At 38.3% G+C, this 22,115-nt stretch overlaps 3 protein-coding genes across 4 annotated transcripts; 2 read left to right on the top strand and 1 right to left on the bottom strand.

Annotated features, from left to right (window-relative positions):
• Positions 1–436: 436 nt before the first annotated feature.
• Positions 437–3,405, top strand: LOC104960879 (placenta associated 8). The gene is made up of 5 exons (XM_010789057.1): positions 437–547; positions 1,079–1,179; positions 1,288–1,412; positions 2,761–2,869; positions 2,975–3,405. Exons 2-4 carry the CDS (start codon positions 1,095–1,097, stop codon positions 2,863–2,865), a joined length of 315 nt encoding a protein of 104 aa, XP_010787359.1. The 5' UTR covers positions 437–547; positions 1,079–1,094; the 3' UTR covers positions 2,866–2,869; positions 2,975–3,405.
• A 1,048-nt stretch (positions 3,406–4,453) lies between these two features.
• Positions 4,454–9,290, bottom strand: cops4 (COP9 constitutive photomorphogenic homolog subunit 4 (Arabidopsis)). The gene is made up of 10 exons (XM_010789054.1): positions 9,131–9,290; positions 8,278–8,357; positions 8,021–8,172; positions 7,829–7,932; positions 7,590–7,743; positions 7,304–7,454; positions 7,029–7,199; positions 6,419–6,534; positions 5,952–6,036; positions 4,454–5,107 (listed from the first exon to the last, which is right to left on the bottom strand). Exons 1-10 carry the CDS (start codon positions 9,202–9,204, stop codon positions 4,974–4,976), a joined length of 1,221 nt encoding a protein of 406 aa, XP_010787356.1. The 5' UTR covers positions 9,205–9,290; the 3' UTR covers positions 4,454–4,973.
• lin54 (lin-54 DREAM MuvB core complex component) lies at positions 9,242–21,856 on the top strand. Of its 2 annotated transcripts, none has more exons than XM_010789056.1 (14): positions 9,242–9,345; positions 12,129–12,892; positions 13,912–14,023; positions 14,137–14,270; positions 15,296–15,448; positions 16,578–16,779; positions 17,496–17,569; positions 17,674–17,868; positions 17,966–18,057; positions 18,581–18,652; positions 18,805–18,907; positions 18,995–19,132; positions 19,686–19,888; positions 20,506–21,856. In XM_010789056.1, exons 2-14 carry the CDS (start codon positions 12,149–12,151, stop codon positions 20,705–20,707), a joined length of 2,424 nt encoding a protein of 807 aa, XP_010787358.1. In that variant the 5' UTR covers positions 9,242–9,345; positions 12,129–12,148; the 3' UTR covers positions 20,708–21,856. The 2 variants fall into 2 exon arrangements, with proteins under 2 accessions (XP_010787358.1, XP_010787357.1); XM_010789055.1 differs by lacking the exon at positions 9,242–9,345 and adding an exon at positions 9,952–10,058 and having other exon boundaries at positions 20,506–21,855.
• Positions 21,857–22,115: the final 259 nt, after the last annotated feature.

Below are 22,115 nucleotides of genomic sequence, written 5' to 3'. Positions count from 1 at the left end.
TCGATAGTGTAGAATAATTTCCCAAAAAATAGGGTAAAAAAATTGCCTTATCATAAAAGAAATTAAAATGATTTATTGCTTTGGATTTTCCATTGCTTTCTGACCCTTAGAATTGTATACAGTAGCGAGATTCATAATTTTATGAATCCTTATCGGATGATAAATAAATTATATATAAAGTAGTTATATCAGATCACCTCCAATTTATAGGAATAAAATATGGAGTTTTATTAAAAAACTACTTTTAATTATATTTAAATCATCAAAGTGCCATTTAAGTTAAAATAAGCATTTAAGAAAATATGAATTAAACATGCCGTGTGTGTTTGTTCCCTAAAATAACAGCATGTGTAAAAAGAGAAGGACTTATTATACTCTAACACAGGTTTGCATGTAGGTGTGTTTGAGATGTTTGCCTAACAATAAAGCACTGATAAAGTCTACAGCACATTGGTCACCTGATGTCCTGAGTTATAAAAGCTGCCTCTGCTCACAACCTGTCGTCAAGGAGCCTCTTTTGCCGGATTCACCATCCTCCAACCACCTGGTAAGATTGACCTCCTAACAACTGCTTGATTAGGGGAAAAAAGATAGCTTATAGTTTGATGTTTAAAGGAGGTACAATTTAAAGAAAGTTAAAATAGCAAAATCGCCCGATTACTCTTAACAAACCATTAAAAGCTCAACATTTTTATTAAAATGCACCTGAAGTATAAAACTTCTCTCAGAACTGTTACATGATGTGAATTGTTTTATCTTTAATATTTTGTGTGCATGCTTCTTGGTTAATATTAAGCTCTTATCTTGCTGTAACAAATGCCAATTTTCCCTCTGTGGGACGAATAAAGGTATTCTGATTCTGAAAAGTCTAGGTAGCCATAATATGTATTACATTTATTTTTACTTTAAATCGACAAATTCAATCCTAACACCTGCTTGACTAGGAAAAAAGCTAACTTATGTGGATATTGTTTGATGTTAAACATAGGTTCAATCTCTGCTGGGGAAGAAACAGATGCACACAAGATGTCCTATAACTTCTTAGAGTTATAGGAGTTAAATGATTTTCTTTCAACAGAGACTTTATCCTGATCATGGCTGTGACAAACCAACCAGGCCGATACGCACCTTCTGACTTCCAGACAGGATTGTGTGATTTCTGCGATGACTGTGGAACTTGTGAGCACTTACCCTTCCTATCTGGGAAATGTGACACTCAGTTAAGACTATACATTTGAGTGCAGGATTATATTTGTTCTAGATACATTTCTCCTCCCTCTGCCTCAGGTTGCTATGGTCTGTTCTGCTATATGTGCCTCGGCTGCTCCATCGCCAGTGACATGGACGAGTGCTGCCTGTGTGGTCTGCAAATGAGCATTCGCAGCGTCTACAGGACCAAGTACAACATCAATGTGAGTTTCAGAGGATATAAAGGGATAGCTGACAGTATTACTCCATTTGGACCATTTTGTAAAACAGAAACATTACTATGGAGTGTCACCGAGTATGATAGTTTTACTTTTATTTGTGGTTATACTGTAGCACTTGTACAGGTTTACATACAAAAAAAGTTGAGTTTTTAATACTTTTTAAGGCCTTCTGATTAAAGATGTAACATTTTAAAAGCCGTCCCATGTCAGACACTGGTAGAGAAAGAAAAATAGGACAATGTCCAAATACAGCATAACAAGTAAAAGCAATTGAATACAAATCCTACTTAAGAGTATTGTAAGTATGATGAACTTAAAGTATTAAATACAAGACAAATATTCAGAAGAAATAAGCAATTTGCTGTTTTAGCTGGAGCTAGGTTTACTTTATTTCTAGTTAGCCAATTTACTCGTTTTTCACAACGTACGGTGCGAGCCCCTCAAAGCGTCAATACCTTAAATCGAAGGGTGTGGAGATGATTAATAGGAGAGGGAATAAGGAATAACGAAGCTCGTTTTTGGGCTTTTCACCAATCTCTACCTTTACGTGTTGATTATTTTATGGTTTTGGACCTTGCTATTTCCGTGTAAATAACTCATTTGGTGGAAACACAATAAGGAAACCAACCTTATTTTTTATGACCCACAACTGTTAATCTTTAACTTGACAGTAAAAATGTTTAACTGGAGTGATCTATGACATGACTTCTCCTTTCTTCTTCTTCTTCGTCATATTGAGACTAATTCCTTTGAATAGTTAGTCGCAACGCCAAGAGGAACAGTAGTATAAACGGGGGGGGGGAGAAAAGAGAAGTTGAAAATAAATAATCATTTTGTTCCGTATAGCAGAATTGAGTTTTTAGTCATACAAACGGCTCCATTTATTAGATGAATTTGAATGTGAGCATGTTTGCATGTCGTGGAAGCATTTAGATCAATGCATCATTGTGTACAAGACTGTTTTGTTTGCCTGACCCAGTTTACATTTGACCACACATTATGTTCATACAGTATCATGCTCCTTTAAAGGGGCTCTGACGCCACGATTGAGAACCATCCTGTAAAAACCCATTAAGAAATAGCCAGAAAAATTCTTACATTTTGAAATTGTATGAAGGACATCCTTTAAATCACTCCCATCTTAATTATTTCATACATTACAGCCAACATATTTGCTGCCTTGCACAGACCTTCTCATGCTCACACCGATTTCATTCAAATGTCCATGGTTATGCATCTATGCACACACTTGAAAAAAAAAAAAACTAAGGGATAGAATAGAGCCCATCCATTAAAACAGTAAAATAATCACTCATACTTGTGTTTCCAGGGGTCATTGTGTCAAGACTTCATAGCATACACATTCTGTGGCGTCTGTGCCACGTGCCAACTGAAGAGGGACATTGACCGCAGGAAGGAGCAAGGCATTTTCTAAATTGGTATGCATTACAAAAAAAAACACCCCACTCACTGTGTCATGTTATCTTTACGTTTATGGAACTGTCAAAATTATGAAAAATAACTATCTTCCCTTTGCCTTCTAGAAACCGTCGCCAGGCACGTTGTAAATGTGCTGGTTTTCTTTGCTCATTGCGGAACCTGAAGAGACCGCCCTTCCCTTCTCTGATAAAGAGGTTAATTAGGTTGTATTCAGTGTAATGTGTGTCGGTAACGGTGTAGTACATTTGCTATCCTTCTGAATTTTAAGGAAAATGCGTAATCTCTAGTTAAATATTAGTCAGCGGGGACACACCCAAGTGGAAAACGGTCATAAATGACTGCTAGCATCATAAAGAAAGTGAAGTATATTGTCCGACGCAGTTGACAGGATGTGAATTGTTTTGGAAGATGTCTTTAAATAAAATCCTCTTTTTCAAATGATTTTGAGTTACACTTTTTGTATATTTCACTTCCATTGAGAAAACCTGGAGTTAGTTTAAAGGGGACCTATCATGCAAAATGCACTTTTGTACGTCTTTTATACATGACTATGTGTCCCCGGTGTTCCAGGGAACTCACCAAGTGTCAGAAAACACAACCCTCTCTATTTTCCTCCATACCCAAATCTCTTAAAAAGGGGCTGCCACGGATCTGATACAGACTGATCCAGATTTGAACACTTCTATGACGTCACAGAAGTGGCACTACAGCTATTGGGCAAACTCCACCAATCTGGAGGAGACAGCCATGGACATTGCTGTTCGAAAGCGCTGGAGACGCTGTAGTACATATGCCAGGCCTGTAGATGGTGCTGCTCTCACAGAATCAGCCCATGATGCAAAGACAGTGTTAAATTGAGCGAAATGAGGAATGGCTAAAATACATGATCTGTTTGGTATTTTGAAAAATAAAAAGTATAAATATGCCTTATATAGGTATGGTCCTAAACTATATTATTCAAATATATCATGATAGGTCCACTTTAAAAAATAAATAAAATAAAGCCATGTCAGAATATTTTATTTTGAAATCGTTTTAAAAAAGATGGCATGATTGAGCTTTAATTATCATTAAGTTAGCTACTGACAATTCACTTTTTTTTAGCTACAGCTACATTTGACAGGTGACGCCACTGAGCACCCAGTGTGTAGATTTAACATTTGACAACCTGTTAAATCATAATAAAAGTACAGGCTGTTTTTCACAGCAGACATTTTTTTAGTGAGCAAACACACACATATAGGCTGTGAGACTCCTGAACTCATCCTCCAAATAGTTTTTTATAGCAATAGCAAAATGGGACTATATAACAATGTGTTGTAGGATTTATTATCGTATCCTGAACATAAAAAACAGCTGTGAAACATTTTGTTGTGCCAGTTTGATGACTTTTTGATGACTTTATATACAAAAATATATCTTGCTTTGTGAAATGGAAACGGTTCATTAGGGAGTGGCTACACATGTGGGTTTTCAGGGAACTTATTTATAAAGAAAGAACATAATAACTGGTAGCCAAAGAGGACTTTGCCGATTAAAGCCACTGAAAAACTCATTTGAGACCATGCGGTATGGATTCGGACTTAAATGGCAAAATAGTTTAATGAATCGTTAGTGAAGCAGAAATTAAACTTGAATGACACGACCATGACGCTAAACAATTGCTTTACTCTTTGAATTTAATTTTCTTTGTGGACCGAGAAGTTTTTACATGAAGCCAATAAATCAAGAATAACATGTGTTGCTGTGTTGTTATGTCAAGTAAAAAACAGGAGCAAGTGTTGGAGCACAAAAGCGTAAACAGACCAGATGTCCCCAGAGTCATTTGCCTAATTCTATGTCCACTATCTGGCCGATCACATCCACATTTCTAACATGCCATGTCAATATTATTAAGTCACACCTAAAGGTAACAATATACAACTCCCCTGAATACATCAATGCCAGACACAGATCTGAGTGAGAAATATTGGACTATTTTCCTTTTTGGCAAAAGTAATAAAACAGTGTTGTCTGAATATTTAGTGATGGTGATACCAGGGATTCTCCTTGGATGCTTCCATTACTGGGATGATGTTAGATTTTTTCGGAGGGTTGGGGTGTTTACTGGGTCATCTGGGATTCCAGGGCCTGAGCAGCCCACTCTGGAGCAGCAGCGCGGATCTTTTCTAGGAGGTTGTTGACTTGGAAGCACAGAGACTGGATCTGTTTGTCCCAGGTAGGGAGGGCTTCCCGGGCTATTAGACATAACATGAAAGGTAGAAAGAGCATCAAATACATTTGCATTTTATGACCTGTGATCCACACATTTTCATATTCAAATTCTATGTGGTATTCTATCAAAGCACTTCCTCCTTCAAAAACAAAGTTTGTGCTGTTTTCTTATCATTCCTGTATGAAGAGGGTGCCCCCTACTGGACGCAAATAGATTAGTTGGTTAGTTTGATCATTTTAACGTTATTTTTGTTAGATTGTTACGTTTATTCTTTAAGTTAACTGGGGCCTTATCATTATTAGCCTTTGGTTTATTATTGTACCAAAGTGTTTGAACATTTATCAATAAGGTCAGGGCACTTCCATCAGAAGTGAATATAACACCAAGATGTTTTTGTCAGAGCCCCTCAGGTACCTTAATCTCTGTTTTGCTTTCATTGTCCAAATGCTATATTTGCAGCAGTAGTCTTCAAAGTATTGAAGGTGTTCAATTAATTGTTTTACCCTGTCTCCAAAATGGATGTGTCATTTATTTTCATATCTTTCTGATGTGTGTGCCTACAAATAGTAGAAAAACCAAAACCTGAGATAGGAGAGCCTTGTTTCACTCTAAATATATATGTAACTACTGTGGAGCCCAGAATATTTCTGTAAGTGTGGTTGAGACTCTTGACAGTTTGGTCAAAATAAACTAAATAATGAAATCTAATGATTCCATAATTGAGTTGTGTGTTTGCAATGGAATACATTTGTGTATTGATCATAACTGTAATGTTAATTTGAAAAAGATAAATACTGAACTTTGATCCAAAAGCTGGCAAATTCTGTCCTTTATCAAATGTAAAAAACAATTGACTTTCAACTCACTCTCAAAGTGTACAATGCTATCTATCTGGTCGATGAAGCCATTCATGCGACCTTCAGTGATCATCTGGGAAGCAATTTTCTCAGCCTAATGACAAACAAAGGAAGAAAAGCATCTCAACATACATAATGGCAAATGAACAGCTACACACATTTAATACATAAATAACATTTATCTTCTTTAAATCGTACAAATGTCCCTGCATAGCTGAATAATTGGATTGCTATAATTCATCACTTTTGATGAAGAGGACTGGAAAGATTTATTGCTTTGAGCCTTTTTTTCTTTCTTGTGCTTGAATGCATCCACACACATATATATAGATGCTGATTATGTTAATGCAACTGAAACAGATTATCATTAATAATTCTGTGCTCCATGCAAAGAGTCAGATTGAGAATAGAATTAAGTATTAATGTCCATTTACATACAGTAAACTTGTTTATGTGTAATTTAAGAAATGTCTAACCTTTGCTGGGGGAATTTCCAACAATGCTCCTAGTTCTTCAAACGTGATGTTGTTGTAGAGTTTGCTCGCAGACAGGAGGTTGTGTTCAATCACTGCTCTGTCAAGGATGCTGGAACCTGCAAGTGAGACAACACACAACATAAAGTGCATTCACAGACCAGGGTCAGGTTCCCTCATTCCTTGTATGAGACACATTCAGCATGTACAAGCCAGAAATAAAATAAAACAACAGCTTTGAAGCATTGCCCAATCACGCCCAGCAATGCACCCCAAGAGTGGCTACACACACATGTTGCTGTATAGTGGGTGCTGCACTTGGATTTAACCATTGCAGTTTGTTTAGGCTGTTTGGTGAAGTTTGCCAAGATCTCTGCAAAACCACATGGGGTTCTTTTTGAATGAGCTTAAACATTCATACTCATTCTGCCTCTAAATTATACTTTACATTTGTTAAAGTACTGTAGCTTTAATAAACAGGCACGGCTCACATGGCTTAAGCAGCAAATATATCAGCTATAGCCTGATATATTTGTAGAAGAGAGGGTTGAATTATTAACATTTTGCCAATTCACTGACCCAACTTGTCTTATAACAAATCTTCTCCACTCACCATCTGCTGTGGTGGCTTTCTGGTGAGGCATCAGCATGGCAGCAAACTCCTGCAGCTGGTTTCCTCTGATAATACGGTCCAGGTACATCTTCTCCAGAATACCGTAGGCAGCCAGCTGTTGACAGCGCTCATCTTTAAAAAGAGTGGCCAACATTCGGGAACGCTGCTGGCCTGAAAAAAAAAAAACATGACAATATTTTTGGCATCGTACAAGAAGTTTGTCATTAACATTGTCTATGAAAATGTAAACCTAAGCACAATAATGATGGTAGTACCTGCAGAGGCCAGTATGGTGCAGTTTAGCGCATGTTTAAGTGCCTCCAGACGTTCAGTCTCATGGACAATTGACTTATACGACAGCTCGTTGTATCTTTGTGCAGCTTCAATGAACTTCCTCCTGAAGTCTAGCACTCTGGCATAGCACACCTACACATTTAAACAGCATTAAAAAGTGATCCAAGGCACTACATAAACAGTTTACTGCAAAGTCCCTAAAAGGTTTTATTAAGAACTATTTATTCAATTGCAAAAGTTACAGTTAAGCATAGACAAGCTGTGTACCTTATAGTGTATCTGTAGCTGTTCATTAGAGGACTCGTTCTGAAGCAATGAGGCTCTGTTGATGTAAGCCTCTGCCTGCACTGGATCATCGTCCTCCAAGTAGAGACGGGCAATTTTCAGGTACGTATCCAACTTATAGTCAACATTGTATTGCCTAAGGAAGGAAATCAAAAGGTATGGTAAGACATGGGAATACTACAAACATTGTCAGAAAATAAATCTGCTATTAGCTTACTTACTTCTGTCCTGTTTCCAAGGGAATACCAACTAAAACCTGGGCAGCATTTCTCCAGTCTCCCTCCTTTTCATAAATGGTTGCTAAGTGCTGTCTGATTGAGGCTACCTGAGGACATAAAGAAGAACATTATGCATTTGATTAAGAATACTGATGTTTATTGGCCTAATATATTAGAGTGTGTGAGGGTATTTACTTGTTCCTCAAAAGAGATGACCCTTGGCTGAATCTTTTCCAAGGTGAAGTGATACACTGCTTTAGCTGTGACGTCGGGCAGGTTGGGCAAATGTGTGCAGAAATCGGTGAGCAGTTGTCTCGAGATGACAAGACTGACATTTTCATTGACCACTGTAAAAGAAATGTATAAATACTGAGGTAAGATGTCCTCCTGTTCACATACAAATAAGTTTGTGGTAAAATTCTGATGCGTTAAAGAAAATGGGTACAGCATACTTGCTTCAACAAAGGCCTTCAAGGATTCCAGTTGCTCAGCATCTGTAAACTGAATGGCCTTCTCTAGAATTTGTCGATATCTAGAAAAAGATTTACAGGTTAGAAACTACGCCCCTGGGTTTTGGAGGTCCATGAAACTGATACATGGAAAATCACAAGGCTAGGATTTAATAATGGAGATTAACATAAAACAAAAATAAGCAGTTTTTATTCCACTCTACAGCATTTAATTCCACATTCTGTTCTTCTTTATCTTATTCTATTTTACATGTATGCTACAGTGTATAGACTCTTGCATTTTGCAATGTGACTTGCAACATCCTCTGCAACATAAAGCTTAGTGTTAATTATTTGACATACGTAGTTTACTTCTTTGGCTTTTTGTGTTATATACAATCATTATATTGCATTGTTGGAGGACCTGGGACTTAAGATTTTCATTGCTATAACTACACTGTTGCTAATGTGCATATGACAAAAAAACCTTTGAATCTAGAAAGCTATGTTGTGCCCAGCACAAGTTAACTGTGTAGCTAGTAAACAGTGCTAATGCTAATATTATGAAATGTAACATTAATGTAACATTAACGTGAGCAGTAAACTGGCCACTTTAATATCGCCCAACCGTGGTGTTACAATTTAAAGGATAATCTGTAAAATAAAGTGTTTGACAGGGAGTTATAAACAACCAACGTTTACCGGGCTAGCTAAATGTATGGCTAACGTAGCTAGGAGGCTAACGCAAGCTTAGCTATCACATCTATCTCATTGCTAGCTAACATTTAATGTAGCACTTACTTTCTCAAATTTTAAATAGCATGTATAAGGAAGTCTTAAATATAGTGTTACATACTTGGCAGCAAGATCTTTGTGAGATCCAGTTGAATTAATCAGCTGTGCAAGCTCCTGCCTCACGTCGGTCGCCATTGTCGCCTGCAGAAGTGTCAACAACACCGGCTTCCTCTGCCAAGAGCGGGGCTAGTCTTCCGGTGTGAGGGTCGGTCGACTCGGTCCTCCAGCAGACAGACAACCGCCAACAGAGGCTGCTGGCTGCTCTGGCTCAGAAAGGTACCTGTCACAAAGCTCTCTGCAGAGGTCGGAGTACGTTAATTTAAAACGTACTTTGTTGCCAGAGGTGGGAGAAGTACTCAAATCTTGTACTTAAATAAAGAGGTAGTAGTAGTAGTAGTAGTATTAAAAGTCCTGCAATCAAAATATACTGAACGTACCAACAGTTAAAATACTCATTATGCAAATTGACCCATTTCAGAAAAATATATTGTATGTGTTTATAATTATTGATGCATTAATGTTTTTATCAAAGCTGGTAAAGGTGCAGCTAGTTTTAATTACTTTGTATGCTTCAGGGCAGTTTGTGAATGATACTCCAGGTGTAACCAAAGTAAAAGTGTTGTTCTATATATATATATATTTATATATATATATAAGTATGAGTTTAAAAAAACAGGCTACCTTAGTTTAATAAAAGAGCCATACATTAAACTTTTTGCTTTGTTTACATTTTTGGTATATGTATGGACAATTCTTTATTTATCTATCTTTTTGACTTGCAAAGTTGAAGTTATAAAGACTGAATGTTATTAGGGTTGTTGGTAGTGTTTCTGCACCTTTAAGAATTACGTAACAGTGACGTAGTACGCGGAGGGCGTGGTCCACTTGTGAAATGTCAGGGAGGAATGGCGCTCGGCGCGGTATTTTGAACAATCGCCTTTTCCTTTCCTCGTTTTATCTGGAAACGTTGCTCAGTGTAAACATATCGGGTAAGGTGCCTATGTGTTGTTCGTTTCTAGAGTTTGCGACACTACATCCAGCAGAAAGCCGCAAACTTTAAGAGTGTGTTCAATGTTGAGATATATTGTTGTGCTAGCTAGCTTGGGTTAGCAAGCTCAGCAAGTTTGCTAATACAGTTGTCCTGCCCGCTGGGCTGGCTCTATGAGGCTGATGATGAAGATGATAGCGATGCTTACACACAAATAAAGGGCACAGGGGCCAGGATATTCCCTGAAACTGGTCCCTTACAGTGTTGTGTGTGCGGACACAAAGTTTGGTTTGTATCAACAAACAATATATTGACTATAGTGCAAATATGCTAAGTTAGTGCGTCTACAAATGGAAAGTAAAAGCTAACTTAGCTGAACAGTGAGAAGCGTATTTTGAGTAGTTATGTCTTGGTAAAGCAGCTAATGCACAACAACTGGTCTTCTTGTGCATGCTGTCAAAAACATTACAAGAGTACAAAGAGTTATTACCTTTTGCTTTGAGCGTTTTACATTTTACTTAGCTGAAAACCTCGCATTGTTGTTTTTCTTATTTAGAAACGGATCTTTTATGTATTGACCTGGTGAAAAATAAGACTAAAATTGTTAATTTATAACTGGCTAAACAGGTTAAGTTTATTCATAGCACCTTAAAAGCACAGGCCACACATGCCTACAGTTAAATATATTGTTGCAATTTCATTACGTGAATTGTCTGACCTAAAATGATTTAATCCAGACGGACGTTTTAAGTGACAGGATGAATTATTGAATGCTAGCATTGTTTACGTTGTCAGAGTCTGCCAGAATAGTTTACTTGCTAGTAGACCACAGTTACTAGCAAATATTGTGATCGGATTTCATGTGTACTAGCTGTTCTTTTTCATGTTTTAGCTTCAAGTAAAAAATATTAAACAAATTCCTTAATCCTAAATACCTATGTATTAGCCGGAGAGCTAACAGAGTTGATGACGAGGTAAAAATGGCGGATCTTTCGAAATCCAACCCCGGCCTGAAATAGTAACGCAGCCAGCAAACAGCTTGTCGCTTTTTCTCACTCTTTCCCCCAACTGGGAAACACTTCTGGTGTTTTACTCAAACGAGTGCAGATCAGCACTGTTTTCTTTTGGTGACTTTCCTCCGGGAGACGCGGAAACAATGAGGGCATTTAGCAGTGAGTGTGTGGGGAGGGTAGGGTTCATATGTGCGGTGTTTCGGTGGATTAATGTTGAGTAGAGAGCAGCAGGACAAAGATGATCGCTGCGGCCTAATGCTAACCCAGCATCAGCTGTCAGGCTGTGTCAAACATGAGAGGAACTCAGACGTGACTCATGTACACCTCTCCATTCATTAACACTCACGTGATTACTGAAATATACCTGCATTAAAGTACCACATTGGGTATTTTTCTAACTGTGAATAAGGCTAACTCGTTAGCTTTAACTGTTTGTTTATTTTTTATTGCAACTCCTGTCGCAAACAGACAGTATCATTATCCATTAATGTATGTATCTTGCAACTTAATCTTGCACTATTTCATTTCAGTTTCTTCTTGCACTATTTGTTTTATTGTTACAAAAAAGTTTGATATATATATATATATTTATGTTGCATTGTTGAACTGGGATTTAAGATTGTAATTATCATAACTATCATGTAGCTACTGCATATGACAAAAATCCTTATCTATATGAGTTATTAATTATGTTGACAAATGCAATATAAATGAATAATATGTATTTTAAAATCAGAACTCTTGTTTATTGCAAATTAAATGAATTAACTTTTTGCAAAGTAATACAAATATTGTCTGTCATAGGGTGTGTACACCAGGCACCACAGTGTATGTTAGTGCAGTAAATTCATACCTGTGTTACATTTTATTTAATGTTTTATCCCTCCAAAGCCTTTTTCTAAAAAGTAATACTTCCCCTAAATCAGATTAAAATAATTGCATTAAAAAGATGAAAAATGTTTAAACCTCCAAAATGTGAATTTCTTTGACACATTTGACACAAGGAAAAATAGTTGCATTGTTTATGTGTTATTGTATTATTCTTTCTGGATTAACAGAGAGCTGAGACTTTGCAAGCATGGATGTGGTGTCACCAGAGCTCAACAGCCTCCTTCCTGATGAGATCATGGATACTGAGGCCATAGAGGAAATCCCTCACTCCCAACCCGGCGGCGGCACCACGGTCCAGTCAGCAAGCGATGACGCACCGGTCCCAATGGAAACGGATACACCCATGGCTTCAGAAAATGTGAGCCTGTGTTCAATTGCAGCTTCAACCGGACACACTCAGGCTCTCACCACGTCCACCGTCTCAAACTCCACATTCATCATCAGCTCCGGAAGTCAGCTCCCCATGTCAATGTCCAGTTCATCGCCATCCCTTCTTACCTTTAAACCAGCCATGGCTACTTCCATAGCCACCACCAAAACCACAGATAGTTTGACTGGGACTACTTTCTCTACAAGTGGATTACAGAAGCTCACAGCTCCGTTTACTATCTCTGCTGCAAGCCATCAGATCATTCTCAACAAGGTGGCATCAGAAGCAGCAAAGTCTGCGGGTGGTCCACCCCAGATCATCAAGCAGGAGGGACAAAAGCTTTTGGTCACAGCAATAGGAAAGTCAGGGCAACCTATAGTTTTGCAGTTACCCCACACAGGCAGCAAGCCTGGCCTTTCACAGACTTCAGGAGACCTGAAATCCCAAGCTCCACAGTTTAAAGTGGTGACTATTGGTGGCAGGACGGAGCTGAAGCCAATACTTGGGAGTCCTGGAAACCAGCTGACCACATTACAGGCCCAGCAGCTGAAGACCGTACAGGTAACATTGTGTTATAGTGCCATATTTAAACATAAGAATGTTTATTATTTCACCAATGAATTGCCCAGACATAATGTGCTCCATATCAGTGTCTAATTAAATATAATTACCTTAAGATTTTACGGAAAATACATAAGAAACTGTTAACAAACTGTTATTTAACCTTAATTAACATTGTAACAAATAAATGACTGGCTTTGTTCAACTGCAGTGCTTTGAATCCATTGGCCTGTCCAAGTAGATGTTAAAGTGGGCTTTGAAAGTCAAAGCTGACTAAATAAAATAAAAAACAACTGTTGTTGCGCCTGCCCTGTTTACTCCAAACATAGTTTGGTAATTGGAGAACAGATGAGAGAAAAGGATGAACCATTATAATGCGATGACAACTTATTGGGGACCCTGGACAGATATATTTATTTGCTTGACTTACCTGCTTCTTTGTCTAATGCTGGCACAAAGAGACCTGTCAGTCAGTTTGGTATCAAAAACAACCTTTTTGTTAACATTTTTTTTATTTTGGCATGACTTGAAGATTTAAAGAGAGAACAACATATTGAATTAGATGAGTTTGATGCATACATGCTCAAAGCTCTACACATGGTAAAGAATAGCAGTACAATCAATTTTTCCAATTATTAAAATAAAGCAATGATTCTCATTTGTTATAAACCTGAGTATGAACCTTTGAGTTTAAAGAAGTTGACGTATTAAACCTTTCAGAGAGAAACAGCATTATGAGTTATTACTATAGATATCTCCAATTGTATATGTATGTTTTGTGATGGCACAAGTTCACACCTGTGTTTGCTAGTATCATAGGAATAAAGGATGGGGTATTTGAGGAATATGCATTTTCAGGCAGTTGGGTTGTTTTACTGTTTAACCACCAGTTATGGCTGCTAACAATGATACGTTTCTAACTTACCATTGATGTATCAAGTATGCACTTGAAGTCAGGAATTGTTGAGATACATTTTTGAATGGGAATATAATGGAAATGATTCTGAATATTTCCACAGATTGCTAAGAAAACACCAGTGTCCTCGGCTGCACCAATCAAGTTTATCATCACAAAAACTGTTAACAGCAAAGGTCTAAGTCCTCAGACATCAGTTACTCCTGTTATCGCAGGTACTTTATTTGTATTATCGTTGTGTGTTGTAAACATATTATCAGTGATACACCTTTTTAGTTGTGCTGTAATGAAGCCATGTTTTCTCAAATCTTGTGCTTTTTGATTAAAGGACGGGTCTTGACGCAGAGTTCCCTAGGGATGCCCTCAAGGACTATTACTCTCTCTGAGCCCCACAACACTACAACACTACAGAGCATAACTGGCAAAAAGATTGCCATTTCACCCCTTAAATCTCCCAGCAAGGTACATTCTACATTCATCCTTATCTTTTTTGAATGAAGGATTTTTCCCACTCTTTTTTTTTTCCTGTTATTTTGTAAAGGTTTTCCAGTTCAGTTAAGTTGTGACACACTGCAGATGCCTGGAAATACAATCAATTCTGATTTCATGTTGCCAAGCGACCACACCTTTTTTTTCTCACCTAGGACAGTTCACCCCTAAAATCAATAATGTATCATTTTTGTCTTACCATTAAGTTAACTACAGTTGTGGTGCTCAAAGTGCCAAAACAATACATGTGAACACTCAATGGCAATGTCTCTTTCAAGGAATGATGTCCTAATTATCATGATAATCTACTTTGCTGTAAACTGTTTCATATAGGAACTTAGAAAGTTAAAGAAAAATGACCAAAGGCAATAGTTCCTACATGAAACTGCTGAAACAAAGTCTGTGGATTATCTTAAATAACCATGGAGCTCGTAAGATTTTCAAATGTATTGATTTGGCGCTTTGAGCACCTCGAGCCGAGTGGCCTCTTGCTCCATTAATTTGAGAAAATGCAGTCATCTGTGCAGCTGATACCTCCAACCCTGGAGAACACACACCAGATCTGTCCCTTTTAAGAGGACTAACATTTTCCTTGGAGCAGAGAAAGCACAGGTGTCGTGAATAATCTTAACGATATTCTCTTTAAGACATCCTGTCATCAGCCAGTATGCACCAGAGCCCTGCACACACTCACATGGAAAACAGCAATCATTCATGTTATTGTTTACACCTGTGTTTGCCAAGTCAAAATATCCACTCTGACAAAGGTCTCTTACTCTTAAGGCTACATTTGAGTAGTCTTTTCATTCAGTTTCTGCTCAAATATGCAGACATTATTTTTGAATTGTTTGAGACCTATATTGGCAGTAACTTCCAGCTTCATGCATTACAACAACACAAAAGAAAGTAGGTGTTTTATATTGATATGTATATCAAGTGGTTTATCAGGATAGTATTTGGACTGATTGTGCTGTGCCCTCTTTGTTTGTCCCTGCCAGGTGACTGTGGTTTCTGTGGCTTCTCCGACCTCCAACGCCTCTCACAAGTCAATGACGCTGCCCGTCAATGTAGCACTTGGACAGCAGATCCTCACAGTCCAACAGTCTACACCGGGGTCTCCAATCAAAGTGACCACGAGCCAAACCACACAGGTAAGATCCGAGCTCTTCACTGTCTATTGTCGTTTCAAGTATTGGCTCGCCTGACCTGATATTGAAACGGATGACAAGGAAAGACGTGTTTGACAACTTCTGCAGCATTGCTCACGCCACAGTCATCTCTCTTTTAGCAAAGACAACACAGTAGGTCAGGTTAACCTCCGAATGAATGTGACGAGTGTCGCATTACAAATGTGTGTCAATGGGACAGTTGACGCACATTAAAACACCTTGTTCCATGATGTGCTGGAAGTAGAACTGCAAATATATTTGTATCATCAATTAATCAGTCAATTATTTTCTTTAAAACAAAACTCGTGATTTGGTCTAGAAAAGGTCAGAAATAACTGAATGTTTTCAAAAATCTGTTTACCATCACAAAACAGCAGCAAATCCTCACTTCGATGCTGGATCCCAAGTATATTTGACATGTTCAAATTATTTATGATTGTATTAACGGCTTCTGTTAAACAACTTATTAACAACTTGCCCCAACAGCAGTAAACCTGTAACTTGATTATAAGCGGGGCATTTACATTGTGGTTTAGTATTAAATAGTGTGGCGTTGTACCCTATGGCTAATACATGTAATACTACTGCTTGCAAAGTAAAGCAGCATAAAGAAATATGAAGGTGAAAAAATATGCTGATTAATTGTTGTTGAAGATTTCCCGCTTGAGCCTTCCACCACACCTGTGTGTTGTCCATCTGTTGCTTTGTTTGCCTTTCAATTGACTGTGATACAAATGCAATGTGTTGGGGTAAAAAAGGTTTTATTTCTTTCACTTCTGGCAAAGATGGCTAATGATTTAAGGATGTGCCTTTGTTTCTATTTACAGAGCAGTTGGTATTATGGGCAATATAACTTCTCCAAAGTTTCATTCTATTCTAACTCCAATGTGTTAAGGACACAGTCCACTTCCTTCTTTCATTACAAATGTCTGCGTTAGCTTTCAATAGTTTGACAGAATTTGGTATAAAGGACCCAGGTTCTTTCTGACTTACTGGTTCTCCAAGCCTTTTAATTAAGTGAAAATATTCTTACATTTAACTTGACTCACAATATTGTTGATTTACATGTCTGTCATTTAAACCTAAATCTCTGATTTCTGAATATTTTCAGGGTCTTAAACCAGGGCAAACTGTGACCGTGGGCGGAGTTGGCGGCTCCCAGTTCAAGACCATCATCCCACTGGCCACCCAGCCAAATGTGCAGCAGATCCAGGTTCCAGGTAGCAGGTTCCACTACGTCCGCCTGGTCACAGCCACTACAGCGAGCAGCTCGGGACAGCCCAGCGGTCCCAGCACCAGCTCTCTACAGACCGGTAACTTTGACACTCTTTCACACATGGTTCCCGGGAAATTACTGGGATAACCTTTCATACACGGCTTGTTTTTTTCACTATTCACAAAAACACTACATTCAGTAATGTATGAGTCAAGAGACATTTAAACAGATGGTGGAAATGCAACACTTCTTAACATAAACAAAACAATTGAAACCCTTCTCAAAGCCACAGAAGAAGATGGGGAAAGTCTGGATTTATGTGGCGGACGTCTCAAGTTTCAAGGCTTTATTGTCATTAGCACATTAGCTACAGTGTAGATATGGAAATGAAAAACGTAGGTCACAGGCTCCTCCAACGTCGGTTTTTATATTCACAAACTGGAGTTAATCAAGAACTTGCCAGAGAATTGTCATGAAAGCATTGGCGTTCATTTTAAACTCTTCCTGGATGTCATCAGCTGAGTCTTGTGCTTAGTTTGATCGCTTTATGAAAAGAAGTCTTTCATAAGACGGTCACGATTGTACTTCTTTATTAACAACTCAGCCGTACATGCGTTTTACCTGAAATGTTACGAGTTAGTGAGCTGGGAAATTCTTGCGATTCCACAATATTGATCCTTGTTTTCATTCACACACCTCACCTGTTTTCATTCACAGGGATGGACTGCATGTGTAGGGTTTATCCTGGTAACAAACGTAGATGACACTGTTGAAGCTCTTCTGTTTCAACTCATGTTTCTTAATGTCCCACAGCTAAACCTATGATGGTCAGCACAGGACCCGTCAGGATGTCGGTCCCAATCGTCCCGGCACAGTCCATCAAACAGGTAGCGCAGCGATTCTGTAAATGCCTTTTTTTAATCTTTATTCAAGCAGTGTTTTCTTGTATAATGTCTCCTGCGATGCATTCATGGTTTGTTTTCCTTTATAGATGGCCCCTAAGTCCCTAACATCAGCAGCTGTAGTAACCACCACTCAGACCCAGCAACGCCTCATCATGCCTGCAACTCCTCTACCCCAGATCCAGCCCAACTTCACCAACCTCCCCCCAGGTACCGTTCTGGCCCCAGCTCCAGGAGGAGGGAACATGGGATATGCGGTCGTCCCAGCACAATACGTCACACAGGTCAGTGGTGTTTTGGGTGTGAGGTTTTTCTTTTTGACTGACTTATCTTTGATGTGCATGTTCTGAGTATTTTCTGTGTGATCTGCCTCTCCTGTAGCTCCAGCAGAGCCCATTTGTGACCCTCGCCAGCAGCTCTGCTTTCACCACGAACACCGGTATCCAGACTCAGGCCAGACTGCCCCTCAATGGGTAAGGGTTAGATGTGGGACAGCACAACTACATGATGGTTTTTAAACCTGTTTTTTTTCTTTCAAAAATTGTGAAAACTGTAATGTGGACCAAAACAATTATTAGGACTCTGGGTAAAATATCTTGCCTACTAAAGATATGTAGTTTAAATAGTTTGTATTAGCCAAAAAGCTAACTTGATTATTTTAATATGGCCTCTTTAATCTCTATTGTGACAGAAGACTTGTTTTTTTAAATTGTTTATTATTAAAGGATCTATTTTTCCTGTGGTAGTAAACAAAATGTCATTGACTAAAAATGTTTTTTTTTAGCAAAATGGCTATAGAAATGCTACGTATGGGGCAATATAGTGTACTGGGGACTTTTGTTGCATACCATTCCCCTCTTTACCCCTTTATCTACCGCTACAAATAAAATAAATGTGTATACTATTAGAAAATAAAATCGAATATCTTTTCTCTTTCTAAGAATGATCGGTTTGATGTGCTTTAATATAAAGGTAATGTTATTCACTGGCTTACAGATTGTCAGCAGCAGAAACGACCTCAAGACCGAGGAAACCATGCAACTGCACCAAGTCACAGTGTCTCAAACTGTAAGTATCACTGGGATTTAGACCTGTTTTTAATGTTGAGACTTTGTAACTGTTTGTAATTGTACTAAATCATCGGTAAATAATAAACTACTGGCAAAAATGTCAGTCCCCTCCTGTTTTGTTCATCCAGAGCTTTGCTTTTCTCCCTCTAGATACTGTGACTGCTTTGCAAATGGAGAGTTCTGCAGTAATTGTAACTGCAATAACTGCTTCAATAATCTGGAACATGAAACGGAACGTCTCAAAGCTATAAAAGTAAAGCAGATATTTTTGAGATTTGTTTTTGGGCTGAGCTGCTTTTATGTCATACAGATGAATTAAAGATTTAATGTCTTTTCGCAGACGTGTCTGGACCGGAACCCAGAAGCCTTCAAACCTAAAATAGGTAAAGGCAAGGAGGGGGAGTCGGACCGCCGACACAGCAAAGGCTGCAACTGCAAACGCTCGGGCTGCCTGAAGAACTACTGCGAGTGCTACGAGGTGGGCTTTCCCTCCCTCTTTTCAGGACCTGTTTTTATAATTCTGTTTCTAGAAATCCTTATAAACTCTTTCAAGGTTTGATAATTGCTTGCATTTTTAATCAAATGCATGAAACTGCTTCAAAGTGTAATCATCACAAAACATATTGTTTAAAGCACAGAAGGCCCTTTTCACAGCTGCTATTTTTACTTTTGCAGTCACAGGTGTAATTAATAACATTAATGATGGCCCTATTCCATTTAGGTTGGCCCTGGTATTGTTCATGCTGACTCACAAGAATGGCTGTGACACTAATTAGACAGAGACCGTAATCAAATGTATTAATGACAACTGTGTTCATCCCGCTTGGACTCATAATTGCTGCAATTTCAATGTAATGCAGTAAAATAATTGATATATTGTAACTATTTAATTTACATACAGATGTCAGGGGCTGAAAAATGTAAAAGTGCTTGAATATGACTCAAGAAAATAGATGATTCATCATAATTGTTTAACCCAGTTTGTCACCACCTGACCTGATTTGTATTCTTTCCTTTGTCTTACCTCAAAGGCGAAGATCATGTGTTCGTCCATTTGTAAGTGCATCGGCTGCAAGAACTTTGAGGAGAGCCCGGAGAGGAAGACGCTGATGCACCTGGCCGACGCCGCAGATATGAGGGTTCAGCAGCAAACTGCTGCCAAGACCAAGCTGTCGTCACAGATCTCAGACCTGCTCATGCGGACCACTCCTGTCATGTCAAGTGGAAGCGGGAGGTACTGTAAACACTTTTTCTCTACAACAATAATAATGTACAGGGGCACTTTGGTAGTAATAATTTGCATCGATACATTTCATTATTGTACACACAAAGCTTCTACTGTCTGCTGACATACTTTGGGAAAAAATGTATTTATGAATTAAGGGATGAATTGAAAGATGAATGAGTCTTTTGCTTTTTTTTATTAAATCAAGTTTGTTTAATGACTAGTCCACCAGTGACTGCCTAACTTTAAGAGGTAAAGTTTGTTTTTGACTGCAGCAAAAATGTTATTTAGGAAAAGCTAAACATATGAATATTATTAAACGTATCATTTAATAAACATGGTGGATTAAACAATTATTGAATTGTATCTTTATTGGAAATGTTTTGGATCACACAAGTTGGAAACAATCTTATGCAGCAACCACTGCAAGCTAATTCTCTAAATAGTATAATACTAATAATAAAAGGGTCTGCAAATGTGCAGAATACCAAATTCAAACAATAGGCATTGAAAGGGGAAAAAACTGTTGTAAAATTCAAGCGTTATAAGAATTAAAATGCCCTTTCAAACCCCAAGAGAAGGGTAATTTATTTTCTAACCAAGACCCTGTCCTTCTTTTCTCTTAGGCTGCCATTTACGTTTGTAACAAAGGAGGTTCTTGAAGCAACGTGCGAGTGTCTGCTGGAACAGGCCAAAAAGGCGGAACAGACTCATCAGCCTCAGGTGGAAGCAGAGCGGATGATCCTGGAGGAGTTCGGACACTGCCTCATGAGGATCATCAGCTCGGCGGGGAAAGCCAAAGCAGACTGTGCTTCCATCAATTGCTAGGCCAAGCTTTTTGGCTTTCCCCCACCCTCTAATATGCACACAGCTGCGGGGCCGAGAGAAACAGATGACTCTACTCTCTCGGACCCCTGGGGTTTCTCTCCTGCAAGGAACAGGTCGCCTCCCTCCTCTAAAGGCAGAACAATGGCCTGAAAGTAGATTCCCCCGCCCTTAGCAGGCAGAGGCCAGCTGGAATAATAAACATTGAGCAGATGTTTGCAAACCGAAGGAGAATGGACAGAGCACGTCGCCTCTGATGGATATTAAAAACAGTTCTCACACTTGTTCACCTGTTATGGACAGAAAGGACTGAGCAAGGTAGTCCACATGGACTGGAGGGTTTCTCTACTTCATTTTCCATACAGGGCTCTATGAAATGTTTTTGTGCCCTCCAAACTTTTGTTCTTCCATTTTATTCTATTTTCTATTATTCTTTCCCCCCTTTGAGTTTTTTTCCAAAAAGAAATGCCTGTAATTTTAATGTAATCATTTGTGCTTACAGTAGATAAAAAGAACATGTATCTTTTGATATTTATTTTGACAAGTATTTGTAATCATTGTGAGTGCTAATATTGTGTGATTTTTAGTGCTGCAAATTGTTAATTATTAACCAAGGCTAGGCTAAATTGTGTCAGAGTAGAGGCAGTCCTGGGTTTGATCCCTAAAGGCAATCGTAAATTGAATACACATTAATGCATTATGAACACACACAGCACTGTGCTCATAATAGTTGGAACATGGCAAGATTAGCGAAGGTTCACGTTTCTCTGTGCGGTTTTCTGTTTGATCAGTCACATGCTTACTGAACATTAAAAAACACCATACATGGGAAAAACAATTGAGACCTATAAGACTTGTTCAATTATGTGTCTCACTAGAAGAGAGTGGAGAAAGGGGTTCGGAAGTTGTTTTTTGATGTCAAAGTGGCAGAAATTAGAAAACCTCCATCAAGACATCTCATGGTTGGAGCATGGGAGTATAACATTAAATTAATGGCTGAAGTAATGCAACTAACAAGGTGATCCAGATCTGTCACACACGCATAGCTGATGATTGGTTTTGTGTTACAATTACCACAGATAAAAAAAAGAAAGAACCAGAGACCCATATCTGCCTCTTGCCTTTTTATTAATACATTATACCGCAACCCTTTAATTGCATTGTAGAACAGTGCTTATTTGTTTCCATAACTCCTATATATATTTTTTTATACTGTTAGTGATTTCAAACCATAAAATCTGTTTTAGGTTATATTATTTGGGCAAAACTGGGTTGTTACGACAATTCTAGTTCAGTTCACATTGTGAAAACAAAGGGCAATTCAAAGATTGAAATTGGGAATCTAATTCATCAAGAAAAATCTATATGAAGTAGTTCTCAACCTGGGAGACTTCAGTTTTAAATATATAAT

The sequence above is a fragment of the Notothenia coriiceps genome, unplaced genomic scaffold, assembly GCF_000735185.1.
Source record: "Notothenia coriiceps isolate Sejong01 unplaced genomic scaffold, NC01 NC01_scaffold00032480, whole genome shotgun sequence".
NCBI lineage: Eukaryota > Metazoa > Chordata > Actinopteri > Perciformes > Nototheniidae > Notothenia > Notothenia coriiceps.
Note: the sequence above shows the minus strand (reverse complement) of the source record. Positions and strands in the feature narration are given on the sequence as shown.